The sequence below is a fragment of the Lissotriton helveticus genome, chromosome 4_1, assembly GCF_964261635.1.
Source record: "Lissotriton helveticus chromosome 4_1, aLisHel1.1, whole genome shotgun sequence".
In the NCBI taxonomy this organism is placed as follows: Eukaryota; Metazoa; Chordata; class Amphibia; order Caudata; family Salamandridae; genus Lissotriton; species Lissotriton helveticus.
This window is the reverse complement of record NC_136063.1, coordinates 2,134,434,653-2,134,458,469: the sequence shown is the minus strand read 5'-3', so window position 1 is coordinate 2,134,458,469 and position 23,817 is coordinate 2,134,434,653. Positions and strand designations below refer to the sequence as shown.

The 23,817-nt window shown below is 44.4% G+C and overlaps 1 protein-coding gene across 2 annotated transcripts in view; it reads left to right on the top strand.

The window, feature by feature from the left end:
- UPRT (uracil phosphoribosyltransferase homolog) overlaps window positions 1-23,817 on the top strand; it is a 107,684-nt gene that overhangs the window by 29,570 nt on the left and 54,297 nt on the right. For both annotated transcript variants that reach the window (XM_078688834.1, XM_078688833.1), the window contains exon 2: window positions 18,945-18,987. In XM_078688834.1, coding sequence (XP_078544960.1) covers window positions 18,945-18,987 — 43 coding nt within the window. The remainder of the gene's footprint in view (window positions 1-18,944; window positions 18,988-23,817) is intronic.

Genomic DNA, 23,817 nt, shown 5'->3' with positions numbered 1-23,817 from the left:
AGTCCTCATCTTAGGTTCATCCCCCTCCGCCTGGGACGACTCATGGTGGCCACCGGCCCTAGGAAACGCACCCATACCAACGGACCACGCACGCAACCTGGGCTTCATTCATCTCGAGGACCAGACAAGTCAACGCCGTCTCATCATCATGCTTCAACATCCTACGTATGCTCAAAAAAATCTTCCATTGGATCCCCACCGAAACAAGAAAGACGGTCACCCATGCACTGATCACAAGCCGACTGGACTACGGAAACACCCTTTACGCCGGAACCACAGCCAAACTACAGAAAAAACTCCAACGCATCCAAAACGCCTCAGCCAGACTCATCCTAGACATCCCTCGCCACGCTCACATTTCTGGTCACCTGAAAGAACTCCACTGGCTCCCCGTCAACAAGAGAATAACGTTCCGTCTCCTCACCCACGCACACAAAGCCCTCTAGGACCCGAATACCTCAACACACGCCTGTCCTTTTACACCCCCACCCGCCAACTACGTTCGTCCAATCAAGCCCTCGCCGCAATTCCACGCATCCAAAGATCCACCATGTGGGGAAGATCCTTCTCCTACCTAGCGGCCAAGACCTGGAATTCTCTCCCCACCCACCTCCGCCTTACACAGAACCACCTCTCCTTCAGAAAAAACTAAAAACTTGGATATTCGAGTAAAGTACCCCCCTCCCTCAAGCGCCTTGAGACCCTCTGGGTGAGTAGTGCGCTATACAAATTTTATACTTGAACTTGAACTACTTTATTTGTGCCCACCAATCTCTGCACTTTGCCCATGTATCTTTATTGACCTAGATACAGAAATAGGAATATGACTTTAAATTGTTCCTGCAGGTTCCACGCGTGATGCCAGCTGGCGTATACTTACAGGTTGGCAGAAGGTCACATACACACACATTATGAAGTAAACAGCTGCAGAATTATCTAGGGTGCAATAGCGGGGTTCTCGTACCTTTGGTGGACAGTGACGCATAAGGTCCATGGTAACTTGGTGCACGTGGCCTTTTACTCCCTTATTTTGCTTTTGTGTAATGCTGTCTTGGAAAAGTGTTTTCAGTGAAGTAACGTCTAAAACTTGAAAATAAATCTACATTTTAAATTCACTTTATGGTCTTTCTTTTTTTTGTTGCAAGGCCTGTTTAAGATATCCCATGGCATTACAAGATTAGAAGATGCAACAATTTCATGTTCTAAATTCTCATGAAATAATTGTGTTTTCAATAATAATGGTTTACATTTTGTAACCGATTTTTTTTGGGTCACTTAGTCTATGCTTAATGAAAACAATCCTGATCCTGGCCAGTGCATCAGACGTTTATGTTGTAAATAATGCAAACACATGCATGCAAAAATGTTGTGGTGTTATAGTGCTAATGGTTGTAGTGAAATTAGTGGTAAGGGCTCATGTTATGGTTTTGGTGGTGGTAATGGTAGTGGTAACGGTGGTAGTAGTGGTCACAATTGCAATGGTAGTAAACATGATGGTAATGGTTCACACTAGTCATAGCAAAAGCATTTTTAAAACTACTGCAGTAAAAAACTGACAAAAGGCAATGGTTTCTGTATATAGTGAATTTATGAGATCAAGAAAGGAATGTGTGACTGGTCAGTGCATTTTATAGATGGAAAATAGTCCCCCATGCTGTGCAATATAAGGACTCCATAGGATTCGGGCAAACAACCAGTGGCATATGGGAGAGAGTACTACTTCTCTGGAAGCAAAAACACACACTTTGTACATTTGACGGAGTCATTGACGTTGTTTTGGAGCCATCTGTGCTTTCAAACCAGGCCCCCAAGTTTCAGTAAAACAGTGTCTTTTATTGTTTGCATGGAATGACAGTTGTGTATGTGTGGTTACCGACACACAAGCAAACGATCAAACAAAAGCACATTATTAGACACACAACACACCTACTCACACCATCGCTTATTGACACCCAAAAACCTGTGCCCCAATATTCTCAATCACCCTTGCTTGCACACGACCAGACACCTGTGTACACCATCAGACGGCGGCACACATGAGCATGCAGCAGTCATTTTTTAAATTTTCAGCTGTGGCTAATTTGAATAAGCTAATGTGCCGTTTTTTAGATCCTAACATGATTGGCTACCAACTTGGGCAAAAACTCTCATATGCCTGTCCCTATATATTATGGGGTTGAGGACCCCTGGTTATTTGGCAAATGTGTTTAACCCCTTCGCTGCTAGGCCTTTTCCCCTCCTGTGCTGAGGCTTTTTTTGGCGTTTTGTAGTAGTGCGCGCTTAGGCCCTTGTAACTTTTTGACCACATAAGGTATCCACGCCAAATTTGCGTCCTTTTCTTCCAACATCATGTGGATTCTAAAGGCGCCCAGGGTTTGTGGATTCCCTTGGAGGGGTCCCATAAATTAACCAAAATATAGTGATTTTTTTTGTTTTTTTCAGAAAAATGGGAAAAACGGGCTGCAAATGAAAGCCTCTGGGTTTTTCCCTGAAAATGGTATCACAAAAGGGTTTGTGGGGCTGAAATCTCCATTTTCTCAGCTTTCAGGGAATGACAGACTTTTGTCAGAGAACCGAAATTTTTCACTCAGTTTTGGCATTTTTCTGGGACATAGCCTATTTTTGCTATTTTTAGAGCTTTCCACCTCCTTCCAGTTAATGGTAGAAATGAGTTTGAAAGCAATAATGGATCCTGGAAAGCTTTACATTTTCTAAAAGTAGACAAAATTCTGAATTCAGAAAGGGGTCATTTGTCTAAATCCATGAAGGTTTCGTTATAGAAACTAACAGTTAGATATTGGAATATTTGACATTTTGTTGAAAAAAACAGCCTTTTGTCTCAACGTTTTCACCTATAACTTTTTCTAATTTTGACAGCTCTTGGAAAACAATATACCGTTACATTCGTTAGACCTTCCTGGTTGTGGGGATATATAGGACTTGTAGGTTCACCAAGAACCCGACGAACCCAGATCCAAAAACTGAGCAGCAACTTGCAATGGTATTTTTTCATTTACTGGGTATAGTGCACTTTGTCTTGGAAAATGTATACATGGAATAATCTGTATGAAAGACACCTATGTATTTCTGAATTGGGTACAAATTATAGAGTTCAGAAACAGTATATAATTGCACATTTTCAAAGTTGGGAATACTCATACTAGCATGAGAATTATTGGTCATTTTTCATAAAGATTTTTTTTTTACACAGTCTTTCATTCAAAGGGAGAAATGCATGAAAGCTCAATTGGTAATAACAGTTGATTTACAAATCTGAATTACCCCAAGTGTCCCGATAAAAACGGTACCTCACTTGTGTGGGTCGGCCTTGTGCCTGCGACAGGAAACGGCGCAAAATGCAACGAGGTCACACCTAAATTTAGCAGTTACAAATTGACCCTTTTTTGGCAAAGTGCCTACCTGTAGTTTTTGCACCCTAGCTCTGCCGGCACCTAGGGAAACCTAGCAAACCTATACATTTTTTAAAGGTAGACACCCAGGGAAATTCAGGATGGGGTGACTCGACTGCCTACCACCAGCTTTTGTTACCCAGAATCCCTTGCAAAGCTAAGATTTTGACAAAATAAACACATTTTCCTCACATTTCTGTGGTGGAAAGTTCTGGAATCTGCGTGGATCAACAAATTTCCACCCACCCAGCGTTCCCCCAGGTCTCCCGATAAAAACAGTACCTCACTTGTGTGGGTCGGCCTTGTGCCTACGACAGGAAACGGCACAAAATGCAAAGTGGTCGCACCTCAATTTCCCAGTGAAATTTTACGTTCTTTGGACAAAGAGACTACCTTTTGTTTTTGAGCCGTAGCTCTGCCAGCACCTTGGGAAACCTAGGAAACCTATACATTTTTGAAAACTAGACACCCAGGGGAATTCAGGATGGGGTGACTCGTCTGCCTACCCCCAGGTTTTGTTACCCAGAATCCCTTGCAAATCTAAAAATTTGACCAAAAAAACACATTTTCCTCACATTTCTGTGGTGGAAAGTTCTGGAATCTGCGTGGATCAACAAATTTCCACCCACCCAGCGTGCCCCCAGGTCTCCCGAAACAAATGGTACCTCACTTGCGTGGGTAGGCATAGTGGCTGCGACATGAAACGGCGCAAAACGCAGCATGGTCGCACCTCAATTTCCCAGTGAAATTTAGCACGATTTGGACAAAAAGACTACCTTTTGTTTTTGCGCCGTAGCTCTGCCAGCACCTAGGGAAACCTAGCAAACCTATACATTTTTGAAAACTAGACACCCAGGGCAATTCAGGATGGGGTGACTCATCTGCCTACCCCCAGGTTTTGTTACCCAGAATCCCTTGCAAACATAAAAATTTGACCAAAAAAACACATTTTCCTCACATTTCTGTGGTGGAAAGTTCTCGAATCTGCGTGGATCAAAAAATTTCCACCCACCCAGCGTGCCCCCAGGTCTCCCGAAAAAAATGGTACCTCACTTGCGTGGGTAGGCATAGTGGCTGCGACATGAAACAGCGCAAAACGCAGCATGGTCGCACCTCAATTTCCCAGTGAAATTTAGCACGATTCGGACAAAAAGACTACCTTTTGTTTTTGCGCCGTAGCTCTGCCAGCACCTAGGGAAACCTAGCAAACCTATACATTTTTGAAAACTAGACACCCAGGGCAATTCAGGATGGGGTGACTCGTCAGCCTACCCCCAGGTTTTGTTACCCAGAATCCCTTGCAAACATAAAAATTTGACCAAAAAAACACATTTTCCTCACATTTCTGTGGTAGAAAGTTCTGGAATCTGCGTGGATCAACAAATTTCCACCCACCCAGCGTGCCCCCAGGTCTCCCGAAAAAAATGGTACCTCACTTGCGTGGGTAGGCATAGTGGCTGCGACATGAAACAGCGCAAAACGCAGCATGGTCGCACCTCAATTTCCCAGTGAAATTTAGCACGATTCGGACAAAAAGACTACCTTTTGTTTTTGCGCCGTAGCTCTGCCAGCACCTAGGGAAACCTAGCAAACCTATACATTTTTGAAAACTAGACACCCAGGGCAATTCAGGATGGGGTGACTCGTCTGCCTACCCCCAGGTTTTGTTACCCAGAATCCCTTGCAAACATAAAAATTTGACCAAAAAAACACATTTTCCTCACATTTCTGTGGTGGAAAGTTCTGGAATCTGCGTGGATCAACAAATTTCCACTCACCCAGCGTGCCCCCAGGTCTCCCGAAAAAATGGTACCTCACTTGCGTGGTTAGGCATAGTGGCTGCGACATGAAACAGCGCAAAACGCAGCATGGTCGCACCTCAATTTCCCAGTGAAATTTAGCACGATTCGGACAAAAAGACTACCTTTTGTTTTTGCGCAGTAGCTCTGCCAGCACCTAGGGAAACCTAGCAAACCTATACATTTTTGAAAACTAGACACCCAGGGCAATTCAGGATGGGGTGACTCGTCTGCCTACCCCCAGGTTTTGTTACCCAGAATCCATTGCAAACATAAAATTTTGACCAAAAAAACACATTTTCCTCACATTTCTGTGGTGGAAAGTTCTGGAATCTGCGTGGATCAAAAAATTTCCACCCACCCAGCGTGCCCCCAGGTCTCCCGAAAAAAATGGTACCTCACTTGTGTGGATAGACATAGTGGCTGCAACAGGAAACGGTTCAAATCGTACGGTGGTGAATTTACATTACCTCATTGCAAAACTACCTTGATTTTGGGGGGGGCATCTGAGTTTGTGGCCCGGGGCTGGGTGGTATTCTTTGGAAAGTAGCAAACCCAAACAGTTCTGAAAACTAGACACCCGGGAGAGTCCAGGGAGGTATGGCATGTGTGGGTCCCCCAATGTTTTCCTACCCAGAACTCTTTGCAAACCTTAAAAATAGGTAAAAATAGCACTTTTCCAAACATTTTGGCGTGGGATCGCCGTGCCCGCAAAAAAGACCTACCACCCTGCGTTCCCCTTGTTCTCCCGAGTAAAAGGATACCTCACTTGTGTGGGTGCCCCAAAGCAGAACACGCCAAAAATGAATTTTTGAAAAAAGTAGTTTTTAGTCATATTTAAGTTTTACAAATTAAGCACCCCAGCCTGAGTCACATGCCTTTGGCCCACCCACACAAGTGAGGTATCATTTTACTCGGGAGAACAAGGGAAACGCTGGGTGGTAGGACATTTGTTCCGGCAGCGAGATCCCACCCAAAAAAGTATGGAAAAGTGGGTTTTTGGACCAAAATTTCAGGTTTGCAGGGGTTTCTGGGTAGGAAAACATTGGGGGACCCACGCATGCCATACCTCCCTGGACTCCCCCGGGTGTCTAGTTCTCAGAACTGTTTGGGTTTGGTAGTTTCCAAAGATGCCTGCCAAGCCCCGGGCCAAAAGCTCCGGTGACCCCCTCAAAAAATAAGATTATTTGGCTAAAGGTAATGTTTTGGTCTCCACAGTATGAATTGGGCCTTTTCCTAAAGCAGCCGCTATGCCTACCCACGCAAGTGAGGTACCATTTTTATCGGAAGACCTTGGGGAACGCTGGGTGGGAGGTAATTTGTGTGAGCCCAGTGATGCCACGCTTTCCCACACTAAAACGTGTGAAAAAACTGATTTTTTCCAAGCAAAAAATGAGGTTTGCAAGGGATTCTGGGTAAAGGAACGTTGGAGGATCCACGCAAGCCATACCTCCTTGGAAGCCCCTGGGTGTCTACTTTTCAGAAATGTGTGGGATTGGTAGGTTTCCCTAGATGGCTGTCTCGCACGGGGCCAAAAACCCAGGTAACCCCTCTTGCAAAAGCTGGTGGACTTAACATTTTCACCATTGCTAAATTCACCAGCTTTAGCAAGAGGGTTTACCTGGGTTTCTGGCCCCGTGCGAGACAGCCATCTTTTTTCACACGTTGTAGTCTGGGAAAGCGTGGCATCACTGGTCTCACACAAATTACCTCCCACCCAGCGTTCCCCCAGGTCTCCCGATAAAAACGGTACCTCACTTGCGTGGGTAGCCATAGTGGCTGCAACAGGAAAAGGTCCAAATCTAACGGTGGTGAATATAAAATACCCTGAAGCAATATAACTTTGATTTGGGGGGCGGGGGGCACCTGAGTTTTTGGCCCGGGGCTGGGTGGTATTCTTTGGAAAGTAGCAAACCCAAACAGTTCTGAAAACTAGACACCCGGGAGAGTCCAGGGAGGTATGGCATGTGTGGGTCCCCCAATGTTTTCCTACCGAGAACTCTTTGCAAACCTTAAAAATAGGTAAAAATAGCACTTTTCCAAACATTTTGGCGTGGGATCGCCGTGCCGGCAAAAAAGTCCTACCACCCTGCGTTCCCCTTGTTCTCCCGAGTAAAAGGATACCACACCTTAACAGAGTTACTCAAAAGTCAAACGTTCAAGCACAGCTATCTATTCCTCAAAGACACACACATACAGGTTGGATTTGGCATGAGGGCGAGTGATGGTTCAGTACATAAAATTTTATTAACAAGATATTTCAAAAAAATGAAATGCTCTGTCAATAAATAAATGCATAAAAACTGAACCAGTGACTCGCAACTCGTGAGCTGTAAAGCCACGACAAGGCACCAACCGTTTTACAGGACATTCACGCACCTTTCATACCTGATACAAACCAGACCATTGACACCATCCGAATGGAACAACAACAATCACAATAAGGGGCAAGGTACACCCTACTGCAGAAAGAGAAAAAAACCAATTATTACTGCACACCCATCTAATCCGCAAGCACACACACATACTGGTTGGATTTGGCACGAGGGTGAGTGATGATTCAGTACATACAATTGGATACGCAAGTCATTTCATCAAAAATGAAATACACTGCGTATAATTGAAAGTATGATAAACTGAACCACTGATTCATACACCTTTCGTACGCGTGACACATACAAAACATTCACACCGCCAGCCGCGGACCCATCACATTTCAACACTCACACCAGCAAACAGCGCCATTCAAGGGCCCATCACTTTCACACGCCCACATTTCTGACACTGCAACTACACAAAATGGACTGTGTGGAGTGTCACTCAACTAGCAGTGTGTGTATTGATCAACAGAAAGTAACTACTCACACACTGCCTGCCGAGCGCCAGTCCACCCACACCACCATCCAAGCACCAGGCCATGCACACTGCCAGCCAAACACCACTCAGCGCGCACCGACAGCCAACTACCACTCCACACACACCACCATCCAAGCATCACTCCACGCACACCACCAGCCAAGCGCCACTCCACAAACACAACACCAGCCAAGCACCACTCCACACACACCGCCAGCCAAGCATCACTCCACGCACACCACCAGCCAAGCGCCACTCCACTCACACCGCCAGCCAAGCACCTAACCATGCACTCCGCCAGCTAAGCAAAAATCCACGCACCCCCCCAGCACAACTCCAATCCATGCACTATGCCAGCCAAGCACCAGACCACGCACACCAACAATCCAAGCACAATCCTGCACACACCACCATCGAAATTAGAATTTTTTAAAGAAATACCACAAATCAAATGTAGAAACCTACAAATCTGCTAACACAAATTCAAAAACTAAATGCTTTGCACTAATGCAAACCTAAAAGCAAACTAAAAAATATTACAGAAAACAGACCAGACAGTACACTTACAAGCTCAATGAAACTCCCAAAACTTCTTTTGTGTGTGGTACGATTTAAAACAAGCTGGCACACACAATCCAGGATTTGAAGGACAGTCAGGACAGTGCATACGAGACTCCCTCCGCACTTCTCTTCGCCAACAGACTCTACATCTTTTAGTGGGATTGTCTTTTGCAGTTGTGGGAGGAATGTATTCTGGAAAGTGGCGATCTTTCAGTCTAGCCACTTCCTCCACCACTCCAAATCTTGGCACACTTGCCTGTTCCACTAGTACAAGGCTGCCTATTATAGTCTCCTGAAACTTAACAAAAGGCATCTTTGACTCAGGACAAGATTTCTGGAAAACAACAAAAGCATTAAAGGATGCCAAGTGGAAAAGATGGATAGCCAACTTCTTGTACCAAACGTAAGCCTTTCGAAGAGCAGCATAAGGTTCCAACCTCTGATCTACTCTGTCAACACCACCCATGTGCCTATTATAGTCTAAAATGCACACAGGTTTACGCACTTCAGCAGTCTCACCCCGAACTGGCAGAGCTTCAGTGCTTTCGTCATGGATAGTAGTCAGCATGTAAACATCTCTCCTGTCTGAAAACTTCACAGCTAGAAGCTTCCCACATCGCAATGCAGTAGACTGTCCCCGCACAAGCCTTTTGCAAACAAGTTCTATTGGGAAACCTTTCCGGTTACTGCGCATCGTGCCACATGCAACAGTGCCCACTTTGGCCAACTCCTTGAACAAACGCACACTAGTGTAGAAGTTATCTACATATAAATGGTGGCCTTTGTTAAATAATCGTCTACCTAGTTCCCACACAATTTTCTCAGTCACTCCAAAAGTGGACGGACAAGCAGAAGTGTTAATGCTGGAATCCTTACCGGTGTACACCCTGAAATTATAAACATATCCAGTCTCACTGTCACACAGCATATAGAGTTTGATGCCATAGCGTGCCCTCTTACTAGGAATGTATTGCCTAAAAACCAAGCGGCCCTTGAACAATACCAAAGACTCGTTCACAGCTATTTCTCTTCCAGGTGCAAAGATCTCAGGAAAACGATCAACAAAGTGATCAAGGACAGGCCGAATCTTAAAAAGACGGTCACAATCAGGGTGATCGCGTGGCAACGCTAAATCATTATCAACAAAATGCATCATGCGAAGAAGAAGCATATATCGATCACGAGTCATAACTGCTGGAAATATAGATGTTGCCATCAAGGGACTAGTGGACCAATAAGAAGACATTGATGGCTTCCTTAGCAAGCCCATCAAAAAAGTTAATCCCAAAAACTTCTTCATCTCTTCAACATACGTGGGAGACCAATGGGTAGCTCTAGAATGGGGCTTAAGGCTGGCACTGTGGTCCCTCAAATACTGCTCTGCATACAAATTAGTTTGCTCCACAATCTCCTGCAAAAACTCATCGTCAAAAAACAACTGAAAAAATTGAATTGGCAAAAAATTGTCAGTATTCACTCTACACCCTGGAACACCAGTGAAGTCTGGCAATTCCGGCTGCACCATGCCAGGGGCAACCCAGACGTCATCACTAACATGAGGAGAAGAAGCCACCCTAGCCTGCAGGATAGATGCCTCTTGCTGCACTACATCAACGGGAACACTAGCATCCCCAGATGCCTCTTGCATCACTACACCAACAGGAATACTAGCATCCCCAGATACATTTTGCATCTCTTCACCAACAGGAGAACTCACATCCCCAGCTGCCTCTTGCATCTCAACATCAACAGAAGAACTCGCATCCCCAGATGCCACTTGCTGCTCAACAACAACAGAAAGACTAGCAGCACCAGATGCCTCATGCTGCTCTACAACAGGAAGACTAGCAGCACCAGATAACCTTTGGCGCACCACAGCAATGTGAAACCTTTTGGGCGCAGCCTTTACCACACTTGCCTGTTCCCGACGAGAAAAAAAGGGAAACCTTGAGGACCTAGGCTGCCGCTCACATGGCTCTTGCCTCTCTACCGGCACATCAATGTCCCTCTCTACCACAGGCACTTCATCAGCGCTAGAAGAAGAATCATCATCCGATGATACCATGCGAAGAGAAAACTCACTGCCTGAATCTTCTGCATCTACCTCATGCTCCGAATCGGAGTCAGTGTCTGGACCATGGTCAGAGGAAGACTCAAAAAGCAAACTAACAACCTGCTTAGCAGTAATCCTGCGAGCAGCCATTATCCTTACAAATCAAGAAGACTACACACACAAGTGAACAACAACCTACACTGTGCAAAGTAAGAAGTAAACAAGGTAGAGTCTTCACACAAAAATCAATACACTCACCAGTACCTACTCTGCTGAAACACAGCAAAAAGAAAGGAAATCCCACTGGAAAGAAAAAAAAGTATAGATTAGACAAAGTACACATCAAGCAGCAATACAAAAAAAAAGTTATCAAGAAACACAAAGCCACACAAACAGCAATAACTTCACTTTTCATAAAAACACATTTATCTAGGAAAAATAGTACAAAAACATTTACTTACCAAGCACATGCAACTACACAAGCTGCAAAACCAGCATTAACCGAACCACAACCTACACCAACACAAACAGCAAAAGCCTGGATCAAAAACAAAGAAGAAAAAAAATAATTTAATACTACATTTCACAAACAACATAACAAATGAATAAACAATACACAAATTTACCCCCAAAATCACATGCACACAGATGGGCCATCAAAAAGGGCAAAACGGACAAAAGTACGGGTTGATTTGCCCACCGGGGGGGAGGCCAGAAAATCTAAATTTAAAATCCGACCCACCTGAAAGCGACCCTTGCCCAATGGGTCACTTCCTACAATCTAAAATAAAATCCCTGGTGCTAGTGGGGGCATTTCCACCGCACAATCGCAATGCTGTGCGCGACCGTGAGCCAGAAATGCCCTGCAAAGAGACATCAGAAGAGAGGAAATTCACTTACCTCTCCCCTGATGCCTCTTTGCAAACCCCCCCAAATATCTCAAAACCACCCTAACACCTCCAGGCGCAGGAAGCAAATGGCTTCCCGACCGCCTGGGAATCCCTGAAGATGTTGGCGCGTGCTGTGCGCGCTGACGTTATCAGGGATTCTCATGGGGAGGGGGACAACAGAATTACTGTGGTTAACTGTGATGCTGGACAGAGGCACTTGCATCCTTGATTTTCACAAGCGCAATCCAAAAACAGTTCCTATGACCAGGAGCTTCTTTCTCCCCATCTGCTGCTCTCATCAGTCTCTGACCATTTATACACATAAGAGGCATGTGAACTCACACAGAAGATCCCCGTTTGGCAACGCCCACCAACTAGCGGAGTGCACCATCTTTCCTAAATTTACCCACTATGATGGACAGCTCACTCAAGGGACCTGTGCACACATTGGTGCGATGGCATAGTAACACACACGGTCACTGGAGACAAAGCAAGCGCTCGAGTTGCAGCACAAATTCAGGAAAATATTCATCAGCCCAAAAACATTTGTGACCTTCCCACTATGATGGACAGCTCACACAAGGGACCCCTGCGCACATCTGTGCAATTGCATAGTAACGCACACATGGACACTGGAGACAAAGATGGCGCTCGAGTTGCAGCACAAACTCAGGAAAGCAATCATCAGCCCAAAAACATTTGTGACCTTCCCACTATGATGGACAGCTCACACAAGGGACCCCTGCGCACATCTGTGCAATTGCATAGTAACGCACACATGGACACTGGAGACAAAGATGGCGCTCGAGTTGCAGCACAAACTCAGGAAAACAATCAGCCCAAAAACATTTGTGAGCTTCCCACTATGATGGACAGCTCACTCAAGGGACCCCTGCGCACATCGGTGCAATGGCATAATAACACACACAAAGGTCACTGGAGACAAAGCAGGTGATCGAGTTGCAGCACAAATTCAGGAAATCATTCATCAGCCCAAAAACATTTGTGCCCTTTCCACTATGAAGGACAGCTCACACAAGGGACCCCTGCGCACATTTGTGCGATTGCATAGTAACGCACACATGGTCAATGGAGACAAAGATGGCGCTCGAGTTGCAGCACAAATTCAGGAAACAATCATCAGCCCAAAAACATTTGTGAGCTTCCCACTATGATGGACAGCTCACTCAAGGGACCCCTGCGCACATGGCATAGTAACACACACATGGTCACTGGAGACAAAGTATGTGTTTGAAAAGCCGCACACAAAAAAACCCATTCATCAGCCCAAAAACACTAGTGAGCTTTGCCTAGGCAGCACAGGTGTGTTTTTCAGCCACTTCAGGTACACAAAAAATAAGAGATGAAGGACAGAGGCACTTGCATCCTTCAATAAAATCAGCACTACATTCACATTTTGAAAATGACCCCATCTGTTTTTTTTTTTTTCAACAAATGAACATTTTTTCATACCAGAGGCATGAAAACAATTCAAAATTATTGTTACCCCAAAAAGGGGAGCGACCCTTCCCCAAGGGGCCGCTCCCCGAACAACGAAATTGACCACAAAATAAAAAAAAATAAAACTCCCTACCATTCCAGCTGCACGATCGCACGATCGTGCAGCAGGAATGCTCTAAACTTGCAACGAGTGAAAGGAAAAGCCTTTCCTTTCACTCGATGGCCTTTTCAAAACTTTCCCCCCTGCCCCAGCCGCAAAACAAACCTCTGATTCCTCCGACGCGCAGGAAGCAAATGGCTTCCCTGCGCGTCGGTAAACAACAGGAACCCCCAGTGACGTCAGCGCGCCTCGCGCGCTGACGTCATTGATGACGCGGGCGGGGGAGGCAGGGGACGGTCTTCCCCTGCCATCCCAGCAGAAATCCTAACGATCGGGCAGACTCGGTGGGAGCGCTGGCGCTTCCCCCGAGGGTGGGGCTCATGACGAGCTGGGCTCGTCATGAGCGTGCGAGCGCCCTACTCCATGACGAGCCCAGCTCGTCATCAGCCCCGAAGGGGTTAAATGAACAGAGGGTATGTTACAGCCTTCTGTCTGTTAGTGCTAATGACAGTCACACTTTAGAAAAATAGCTGGTAATCTAAAACAAGGTATGTGTATGCATGTAATCCATGTGTTAATCTTACCCCTCACTCTATCCATCTCTAGTGAAAAAAGGGGAGGGGAGGTTGGCAGCGCCTCACGGGAGCAACACCCGGGAGAGGATATGGCAGACTGGTACTCGCCTGGATCCTCACGTTCTCATCATCAGCAGCTGCCAACCTGAAACTAAACAGGGATAAAGGCTGTGCAAAAGAAAAAACTCTAAGTGTTATCCGTGTATGTGACCCAATAGCGGTACACCCAACCTCCTGTGTGCGAGGTTTGGTCCCACCACCATAAAAAGAGCTGAGCTATACTAGCCACTGTAACTTTATTCTATGCTGTATGCCCGTTCTGATTAAAAGTAACCAACATGTTTCATCGCCATAAAATACTTTACCGGCGATTTCATCAGGGTTTTTGTTGGGTCAGCGTGAATCCAGCACGTCTTTATTGTCCCTTTATTGTACCAGGTAGCCTTGTGTGACTGAGCCTACCAGGCCCCCGTAGAAGAATTTGAAAAAGACGGACCCTTTATCAGGTTATGGGTTCCTCAGACCGCCCTACGGTCGGTATCGATTTAATGTGCATCTGTGGCCTCCGCTCACACTGCAACTTCGCCTTTTGTGTTTGTGAGTTGCACTGAAATTCCATCATATGATGGAATCACTGCATTATCTAACTTTGGGCTAAGGGAGGGATTCTGGTAGTTCTTATGTTTAGCAGACTACAAAAAGGTTGGAAAATGATGGGTTGGAATGAGACCAGTTTCTCAGACACCACCTTATCACAGGTGAGCTATGCTCTGTTGTAGCACTGTTGATGCAGGTAAGATGGCCCTGTTGTATCAGTCCTCCCATGAAATATTGCTTTCTTGTAACAATTAATACCTCTCCACACTTACTGGTGGTGTAACCATCTAGGATATTTTAGGGCTACTTCTACTATTAAATGTCTATTTTTGTAGCAATTTACTGGTTTTTAAGCTCTTTCAATTAAAGAAAACACGGAGGCATTCTGGAAATATTGCTGAGTCAGAAAGATTGTGTATGCGTGCAGCCTTGGATGCAGTAAATACTTAGTCATATTTTATCCCATTGATGATCAGAGTTTGACACAGAAAAGGTCATTTTCTCATGGTAATTCATTAGAGATTTTTTATCGGACATTAGTAGGTGATAACATTTGTATATATGCAGCTTTTGGAATAGCATCTTGATCAACAGTGACCATTGGTGTCGAGGTTGTAAATGAGGTGACGTCTGGAGGAAAGTTGTGTGTCAATAAAAAAGATTGGAGAGCAGCATATATTAATTCAAAGTGCCATTTTGCTGCCCACTTAATAGCCAATGCCATGCTAAGAGTTTTTGGAGCTTTGGGAAAGCAATATTTTGGGGCCCCTGATAATAACTTCAAACGTTTTACCCATTTTCATCTGATTCAAGTCCTTGTGATGTCAAAGCACGTGAATAATATGCGAAATGTTCAGAAACGGGGGTATGCACAAATGACGTAAAGTTCCAGCTGTCTAGCGCTTGCCACTTAAAAAGCATCTATAAACAAGCAATGAAAATGCAATAGGTCTTTCCTTTGATTAAGCTAAAGCCATTTGCTTTGCTAATGGTATCGTATAGCAAAGCAAATGGCTTTAACGTAATAAAAGGCAAGACCTGTTGCATTTTCAATGCTTGTTATTCAATGAATGATTTGTTAAGTGTCCTAACAGTCTATCAAAAGAGGGACTTCATAAGGGAATTACTGTTGCACATTTGGTAGTAAATACCCACTTCAAGGACCAAAGAGCTTCTCAGACGGTATCCACATACCTGCCCTTATAAACACCGGGGTCTAAAGAACACTCTTGTGTGCAGTGTTTGTAATCCTAAGTTGTTAGAGCTGGTATACATGATATTCCACTATTTTCAATATACCTGGATATTCCATTGCAGTAAAAGTACTAACATTTCATTCATTTAAATTGTTCAGCCAGAACATTCGTTTTTTTAGGTGGAGCATTCGAGACCTCTTGTAAATACTTTAGTATATACTTCTATGTGTATGTACTTTGTGAGCTCTGAAGATCATCCGTAGGACTTGTCTGCTTCCGCTTAGGGACTTTTTTTTCTGTTCAACTGCCTATATTTAATTGCCTTGATAGAAAACGGCTAGTAGAGGTCAATAAAATACCAGAATTGCCTTCTGCTGAGGGACTTTATTTTTTAGGTCTCACCTACGCAGCGTGCATGCGCTGCATAGGAGACCGTTAGCCCTCGTACAGCTCTTTTTCCAAGCACATGCTCATGCTTGTGGCGGCATACAGCTTGTTGGAGTGCGCAGTGGAGCGCCACAAGCACAAGTGTGTGCTTTGAAAAAGAACAAACCGCTTCTGCTTAGCGCACGCTCACCCCCACCCCTCCCACTTTTCTTTTTGTTCAGAGTTTTATATAGCGCAAACTTAATCCGAATCGGGTATCAGAGCACTTTACATAGCACCAGTTACGTTACATGAGGACACACATTAATTTTTGTTAGGCAGGGGGAGATTAAGTGATTTGCCCAGAATCACAGGAAGTTTAGCGTCCTTACCGAGACTCGAACCGAGTTCCCCCAGGTCCGAGGTCGAGCGCCCTAGCCGTTAGGCCAAATCCTCTCCCCTTACATCAAGCCTCAAGCCCACCCAGCTGCAAGAGTTGTCTCCTGTGTGTGTGCACTCCCCCCTCCACCCCTCCCACTTGTTTCAATGGTGGCAGTCTCAGCAAAGAGTCCAGGTTCTGGATGAGCAATGAAAATCAACTAACTTCTGACTCATCTGTGCGGTAATGCATCATGAGCAGAAGGCACCGGAGTTCTTGATAGGAACCTTCAGTGACCCAGACACTTCCTTCTTCGCAACCCAGAGAGGCAACTAAATTCACAATGTGCATTGTGCAAAACAGTGCTTCTCATTCCCTTAACACCACTGTGGTATCGAGAAATATAATGGAAATTTCTGCACTCCGACAAAGATGGAGCAAATCCATTTTTACCATTCTGCACCTTGCAAAAGAGGAATGGAGCAAACATGGTTTGCCCAAAAAGTAAGCCGGGTTACATTACATTAGGGTTTGTATCGAGAAAAAAAGGGAGCAGAGTGTTATTCTAGGTTTCCTGTCCCCATCCCATAAACATTAGAGGAAATAAATATGTATCCACATTCAAATGGGAGAGAGTTCAGACTAAGTAATACCCGTTATTTACAGTGTCTTCGGATGATAAAAGTACTTTACGAGGTGCTATATGACAAACCAGTTTGAAATAAGTTTCACACGAAATCAGTTTCCCTCATTTAATTATGCCTAAGAAGCAAAAAAGAGCAACATATGAATGTTTTATTAGTGACCAAAAGTTACTCATGGGCCGTGTCTTTGATATAAACTCTATCACACAACTAAAGTGTTGTGCTGCACTTTTTGGAATGTTTTAACCATCCCTTTCTGTCAGTTTGCTCTTGTGCAAATGTGTTCACGTAAAATGTTGGATTAAAACGTGTTTGCTCTAGTCCTCGTGACAAAAGCAACACAAATTATGGGGGGGGGGGAGGAAGTGTCTGCGACGTTTCAGAAGTGCTTCACCTAGGGGTCGTGCCCATTATTCTTAGCGCTTGGTCTCAGAAGCTGTCTGCATCGATGAACTTGAGGAAGGCGCAGAAGACGAGGAGCCCGCACTGCATCATTTCCTTTCAGGACGTGCAGTCATTCGATGGGACCGGACCTGGCTTAGTCTCACCTCACCTGCCCTGTCTGCGTGCGCTGCTTCTCTGGCAACTGGGCTACAGGTCAGTCATCCTCGACTGCATGAAGGCGAGGTGATGCCTCATCTGAGCAGGAGCAGTTAATATGCCACTATCTAGGCGGAAGCCTTGCTTCACCGTGACACTTTTATTAACTACATATACGCACCGGAGAATGATTTCCTTGATGTGGGCGGAGCATTGGACGTCCAACCCCACCTGAGCGGTCACACCTACCCCTCATCAGCAGCGCAAACAAATATTTCTTGGGACCGCCCCCAATGATACGTGCAATTCGAAAATCCTACATTCTCTCCCGGTTTTTGCCCGGTCTTGCTTAGCTCACTAAAAACAAGCATTGGTAAATGCATTAGGTTTCGCCTACGTGATTAATAATAAGTTGTTTTTTGTTGTTTTCAGTTCGATTATCCTCGGAACCCTGCCATATTTGGACAACCACCACAGCTTTTCTGTAGCCCCTCCCACTGAAAGTGAAGCAATGTCTGGAGTCTTATCTCTGGCACCCGAGTTTTTCACAGGTCTTTGACAGGCCATTTACATATTTACATACCTTTGTAAACTGTTTAACAAGGCTTAGATTTTTTTATTTTTGGTCTCCATAACCCCTGGGCCCCCACTCTGCCTATTTCTTACATTTGGATTTTACTTTTATTGCCATAGTGTGAGAATGCATTTCATGAAAAGAAATATGAAGTTGGGTATCCAAAAGAAAAATACCAGCTATTTGTAAAGAACCTACAAAGGCCTCTAATTGACACTAAATTGGGGTATAAATAAAATATGTATTTCTTTGTAATGTGACTTTTCTGTCTTTGTTCCCTTTAATTGTCAGTCATGGATCATTCAGACAGCCCTAGAACACAAATACCAAGCATTGGCATATCCAATAGGTCTTGCCTTTGGGACCTTATAAGTGTTTAGCCATGCAACAGTTAATATTGTTGCAGTAAGGATATTGTGCTGCATAATTAACTACTTATAAGGTCCAAAAGGCGAGACCTATTGGCTATGCCAATGCTTGTTTATTTTTCTTGCAACTCCCTCTATTTATCTTGCTTATCTTACGACCAGCAGTGGTCAGTAAAATAGCAGAATAACTTTAGCATTCTCTAGATTCAAGTCCATAGAAATGGTCTTCCACGAGCACCTGTAGACAATAATATTTTTTTCAGATCTTGTATTTTCAGTGAAATGACCACCGAAGGCATATATTTTGTATTAGAAACAGAGCTTTGGATATACCATTTACAGCTGAAAGGCTATATTTCTCTTTGTGTTCCCATACCTGGTGTGCCACGCAGTTTGTTGTTTACTTTCCCTCCATGTTAAAGAACAGTAGATGTTTTAGCACCCAGGCTAATGTGCTGTATAGCTAAATATATATGAGGTCCGAAAGGCGAGACTGATTGCATTTCAAATGCTTGTTGTTACTGCATGCATTACGTCAGTGAAAAATTCAATACACTTTTTTTCCCCCCCTTTAGGACAACCAGTAGAGGAGACTTTGTATTTTCTGCTGATCGTTTGGTAAGTGGACCGATCAAATCATCCATTGTTATCCGATTCCATAGTAAAGGGAGAGTCTGGTCTGAATACAGAAGAGTGTGTATGTGCTGGTGAGAAGCTTAAACTACATCTTGGCTGGCAGTGTGGGAGCATATGGTGGCGGTAATACCAGCTGCTGTGCACAAATAGGCAGTGTTCCCCTGGACAGCAGTTCTATTAAACGAGGCTGCTGAAAGAGCCTGCCATACGAAATTCACTTTGGACACCTGCACTGCCAAACTGAATGTTATCTGTGGGCTGGAACCAAAAATGGCCTCTGTGTACTATTCATGTTCTTTGTGCTGTAATGCAATTTGCATAGGCCTCTACTTGGGAGGGTTCTGCTGGGCTATTTTTTGGAATTAATTTATGATCAAGTTGAATTTTGTTTTAACAGATGAAGCTTTAACAGATTTTGTTACCTTTTTGGTGTTTTCTGGTGGCATAGTCTCACAATTAGGTGTAGCCCCTCTGCACACAGTCTCCACTAGGGGCTCAGTAGCCTGTTTAGACTCTCACCTGTTCAGATTCTGGCAGTGTAGTGCCACTATATGCCTCCCACAGGTGGTGGGTTCACCTGTGAGGAGCAGGGCCACTAGTACGGTTCTAGTAGTCCTGCTCTGGTGTGACAACTGTATGCCACTTGTGTCTTCGGAGGGCAGCTGCAGGAGCTGTAAATTCTGGCAGGGGCCATCTTCTGCCCTCCAGCTGTGTGTCCTCACAGGTAGGCCTCATAGGTTTGACATGTTAAAAAAACACGGGTTGACCCAATAAGTCACTGGGACCTGGGTGAATGAGTGATATCAACAAGGTGGTCCCAAGTACTATCAATACATATTATCTCGAAAAAATTCAAAATAGAAATATCACAACATTGTTTTTAATCACAACGTGTACAGTAGAACAAAATTCATAAAATACATTAATAATAAATCACACATTTTTTCACTATCCACTCACCACCTTCCCTTCCCTTCCCTTTCCTTTAGGGGCATTCAATTGTGATTTATTATTAATGTATTTTATGAATTTTGTTCTACTGTACACGTTGTGATTAAAAACAATGCTGTGATATTTCTATTTTGAATTTTTTCGAGATAATATCATAGGTTTGACAGGCAGGCCCAAGTCCTGCGGTGAGTATGTAAGTCATGATGGTCTCTCTGGTTGGAGGTGGTTCTGTTGTCCCTTTTCTTAAGATGTGGGGCTCCGGCATCAACAATGTTCTTTTAGGTGCTGTTTGAGGTGCGAAGGCATTCGGATAGAGCTTACCATTCACTGGTGTGTACCCTGTGTGGGCAATACAGGTTTAGCATTCTGCATTTTCGGGGAAAATGTTACTCCACAGCACAGTCAGCAGTGCTGTGGCTACACTGACCAGATTTGCAGGCATACAACGGATCCCAAAGGAAACATGTTAATCCTAGCTTTATTTGGGCCAACTGATCAGGAACATTCGTACAGTGTCACCGCTGTAATGACAGGGATAGCACGAATGGCATCTCGGACATACTTTGGAAGTGCCGCTGTTCCTCCTGGCATAAGTTTTCAACTTTGATCATGAGATGCCAGCCATGGTTACACAGCAGTAGAGCAGTAGTCCGATGTGGCATACGCCCTCCTTGATCAGAGAGAGTATGGAACCGGAACAACAAGTGGGTTAGTAGTTTCCATTCTTAAATGTAAATAAAACAATTTTAGGAAAATGTAATGTCATTTATGGACCTAAGCCGCATACACGGTATAACATAAATAACCCTGTCAAATTCAATGTAGAAAAATGTATTTTTTATTCATATTTAATATTATTGATATAGACCATTACATTTCTGTACAATATAAAAAGAACATGCTAACAGGATGATGGCCTCTACAATCAAGAAATGCATGATGTTTACACGTTCATAATTCTATGTCCTATGGAATTAATTAAACATTCATCCCAAAAAAAGTTATATGTAGATTCCTATTTCATTTTGTGAAAAGGACATTCATTTCTGCCATTACTCTGGAGATTTTAAATCCTACGGGCGTCGGCTGTACTCCTCCATCAGAAAGTCATGTACATAGGTCATGAAAACCTAAACAGAGTATATATAAGCAAAAACATATATCAGTGTTGCGCGAGAGTCCTATTTACATTATAAGCCCCTGAAGCGGTCATTCACAATACTTCTAATAGATCAGCATAACAGTTAAAACCACTAGTAATGATTCAGCACAGATACATTGAAATCCTAACCTATAAAACATAGAAGGTGCTTACAGTTAATCTACATCACCCACTTACCGTCACCAAGTGTTGAACTATAGAAAAACCTAGGAGTGAAACACTAACTGTATATCATAAAACAAAGAAAAATTAACATAGAAAGTTGAAAAATTAAGAATATAACGAAGTTTTTCTCCATTGTCATTAATGTCAGCCATCGTAGATTAACCGCATGCGTGCGGGCGGAATTCCGCTCGCACGCTGAGATTTTCAAAACCGCACTTTACATGACGAGCTGGGCTCTTCATGAGCGTGCGAGGAGGCTACCTCATGACGAGCCCAGCTCGTCATGAGCGTGGAAGGGGTTAATGTAGTGATAAACTAAAGAAAACTGGAAGATTTTTACCTCATTAAATTCGCTGAGTACTCTTACCTCTAGGTAAGTTAGACTTTGTATTTACAATGCTGGAGTAGTACCGTGAATTCTGTAACAAGTGAAAGAATAATTTTTTAGTTTCTTAGGTAAAGCCTTCCTAAAGCAACATATGTATAAACCTCAATGTTATCCATTTACCTCTATAAAGGATGGATGAAAAACAGGTTTAAGAGATTTTTAGGTATGACGATTGTCATTGTCCAAGATAGGTCACTTATTTGTCCATCGAATGTATGCCTACGGAGTCAGCACGTCAGGGTTCATCAACTTTGGAAAAACATAACAATCAAGATCTATGGATGGGTGCTTAATGTTGGAGCACCAGATATCCGTAATCTTTTCTAGTCAACTACCTCTCTAAAACCTACAACGTATATCTGGTCATAGTCTATCTAAAATTTGCATCCCTCTGTGGTGTAGAGAGAATGCTAATGATGAGATTGTTACAGCATCGCTTAATGTAGGGTCTTGAAGGGACCCAAATGATTGATTAATTAAGTCCACTGATATAACTCTAAAGAAATTGTTTTTGAATATAAAATTCATAATATGCGATGTAAACCACTTGTGGTCACTTTGAGTCATAGAATACATCTGTGTACACCGATCTTTACATACAAGCAGAATTCGAACTGCTGAATGAACGTATATCAGATTAAAACAGCAAGGTCTTGAGTTTTTTTTAAAAAGCACTGGGTCGTGAGTAGTCCTCAGGGCTAAAGGCAACAAATTCCAGGCCAAACCGGCCCGACGCACAAAGGAGTTTCCACCAAGTCGCTGGCGCTTGAACCTCGGAATCTGCATCAACCATTGGGCAGAAGACCGAAGCACTCTACCAGGCACATAAAAGGCAAATCTCCTTTGTAGGTATAAGGGGCCGGTGTCATACAGGGCCCGGTGAGCGATGGTTAGCATTTTAAATTTCAGGCGAGACTCGACTGGCAGCCAATGTAGGGCACGCAAGTGTGTCCGCACACTATCTCTAGGAGAAAGCCCCATGAGGAGTCTAACCGCAGAGTTCTGCACGACCTGCATTTTTTTTACCAGGGCCCCCGAGCAGCTCACCAGGAGCGCATTGGCGTAGTCCAAACGAGAGAATCAACACACGGACCACGGTTTCTCTGGAGGCACTCGGCAGGAGGGGAAGAAACATCCTCAAGCTCTTCAGTATGCCGAAGCAAGTACCGGCCAACTTCTTCACGTGCGTCGCAAACTGCAAGTTTTGGTCGAACCAAACACCCACATTTTTTACTGCGCCCGTTCTATCAGTTGGCCGGGAGAAACCCGGAGGCCAAAGCCTCTCTCTGAAGTCTGAAGGAAAGGAGCCAAACAACAGCACCTCAGACTTCCCTTCATTGCATTTCAACTGAGCATTGGATAGCCAGTGAAAGACAAAAGAAAGGCAATTTTGGGCCAGACGGACCAAGTCCACTTCCCAGGGCCAGGTAAACAGCAGCTGGGTGTCATCGGCGTAAGCCATCACCTTAGCCCCCAGTGACTCTGCTCCGGGGGGGGGAGCTAAACTTGCTGCTGCCGGCCCTCAAGGAAGAAGTTGATCCAATGCCAAGCCTTGCCAACGATGCCGATAGCAGAGAGGCGGTTGAGGAGCATGGCGTGGGGAACCGTGTCGAATGCCGCCAAGAGATCCAGCATGACCAAATCTGCCCTCCCGCCGGCATCTCTCTTTTATTACATATAAGTCACCCCTAAGGACAATCCTAGGAAACCCAAAGGGCAGGGTGCTATCTAAGCAAAGGGAAGGACGTACTTGTCTGGCTGGTGATCTCCATATATGACCTGGCAGACAGGACTAGCTCGAAATGGATGCTTCTGCACTTCAAAACCACTCTTTAAAGTTTTCCCCCCACATCAAAGGCACATTTAATTATAAGTACTGGGTCTCTGACCCTCCCAAATCAGACACTTCAGGGACTACATCAAATCTCTTGCAGAAGAACTGCTGTGCTGCTCAAAGGACTCCACTGGACTGCTTTCCTGGAAGGACTGCTGCCTGCATGTTGCCCTGCTGCTCTCTGACTCTGCTGAAGGAGAGCTGCAATCTGCCTTCCCTTCAAACTGATCTCAGAGGGCTTGTTAGCTTACCTTCTGTTTCTTAAGTCTCAAGGACACAAAAGACTTCTACAGTTCTGCCGGTAGTTCTGGA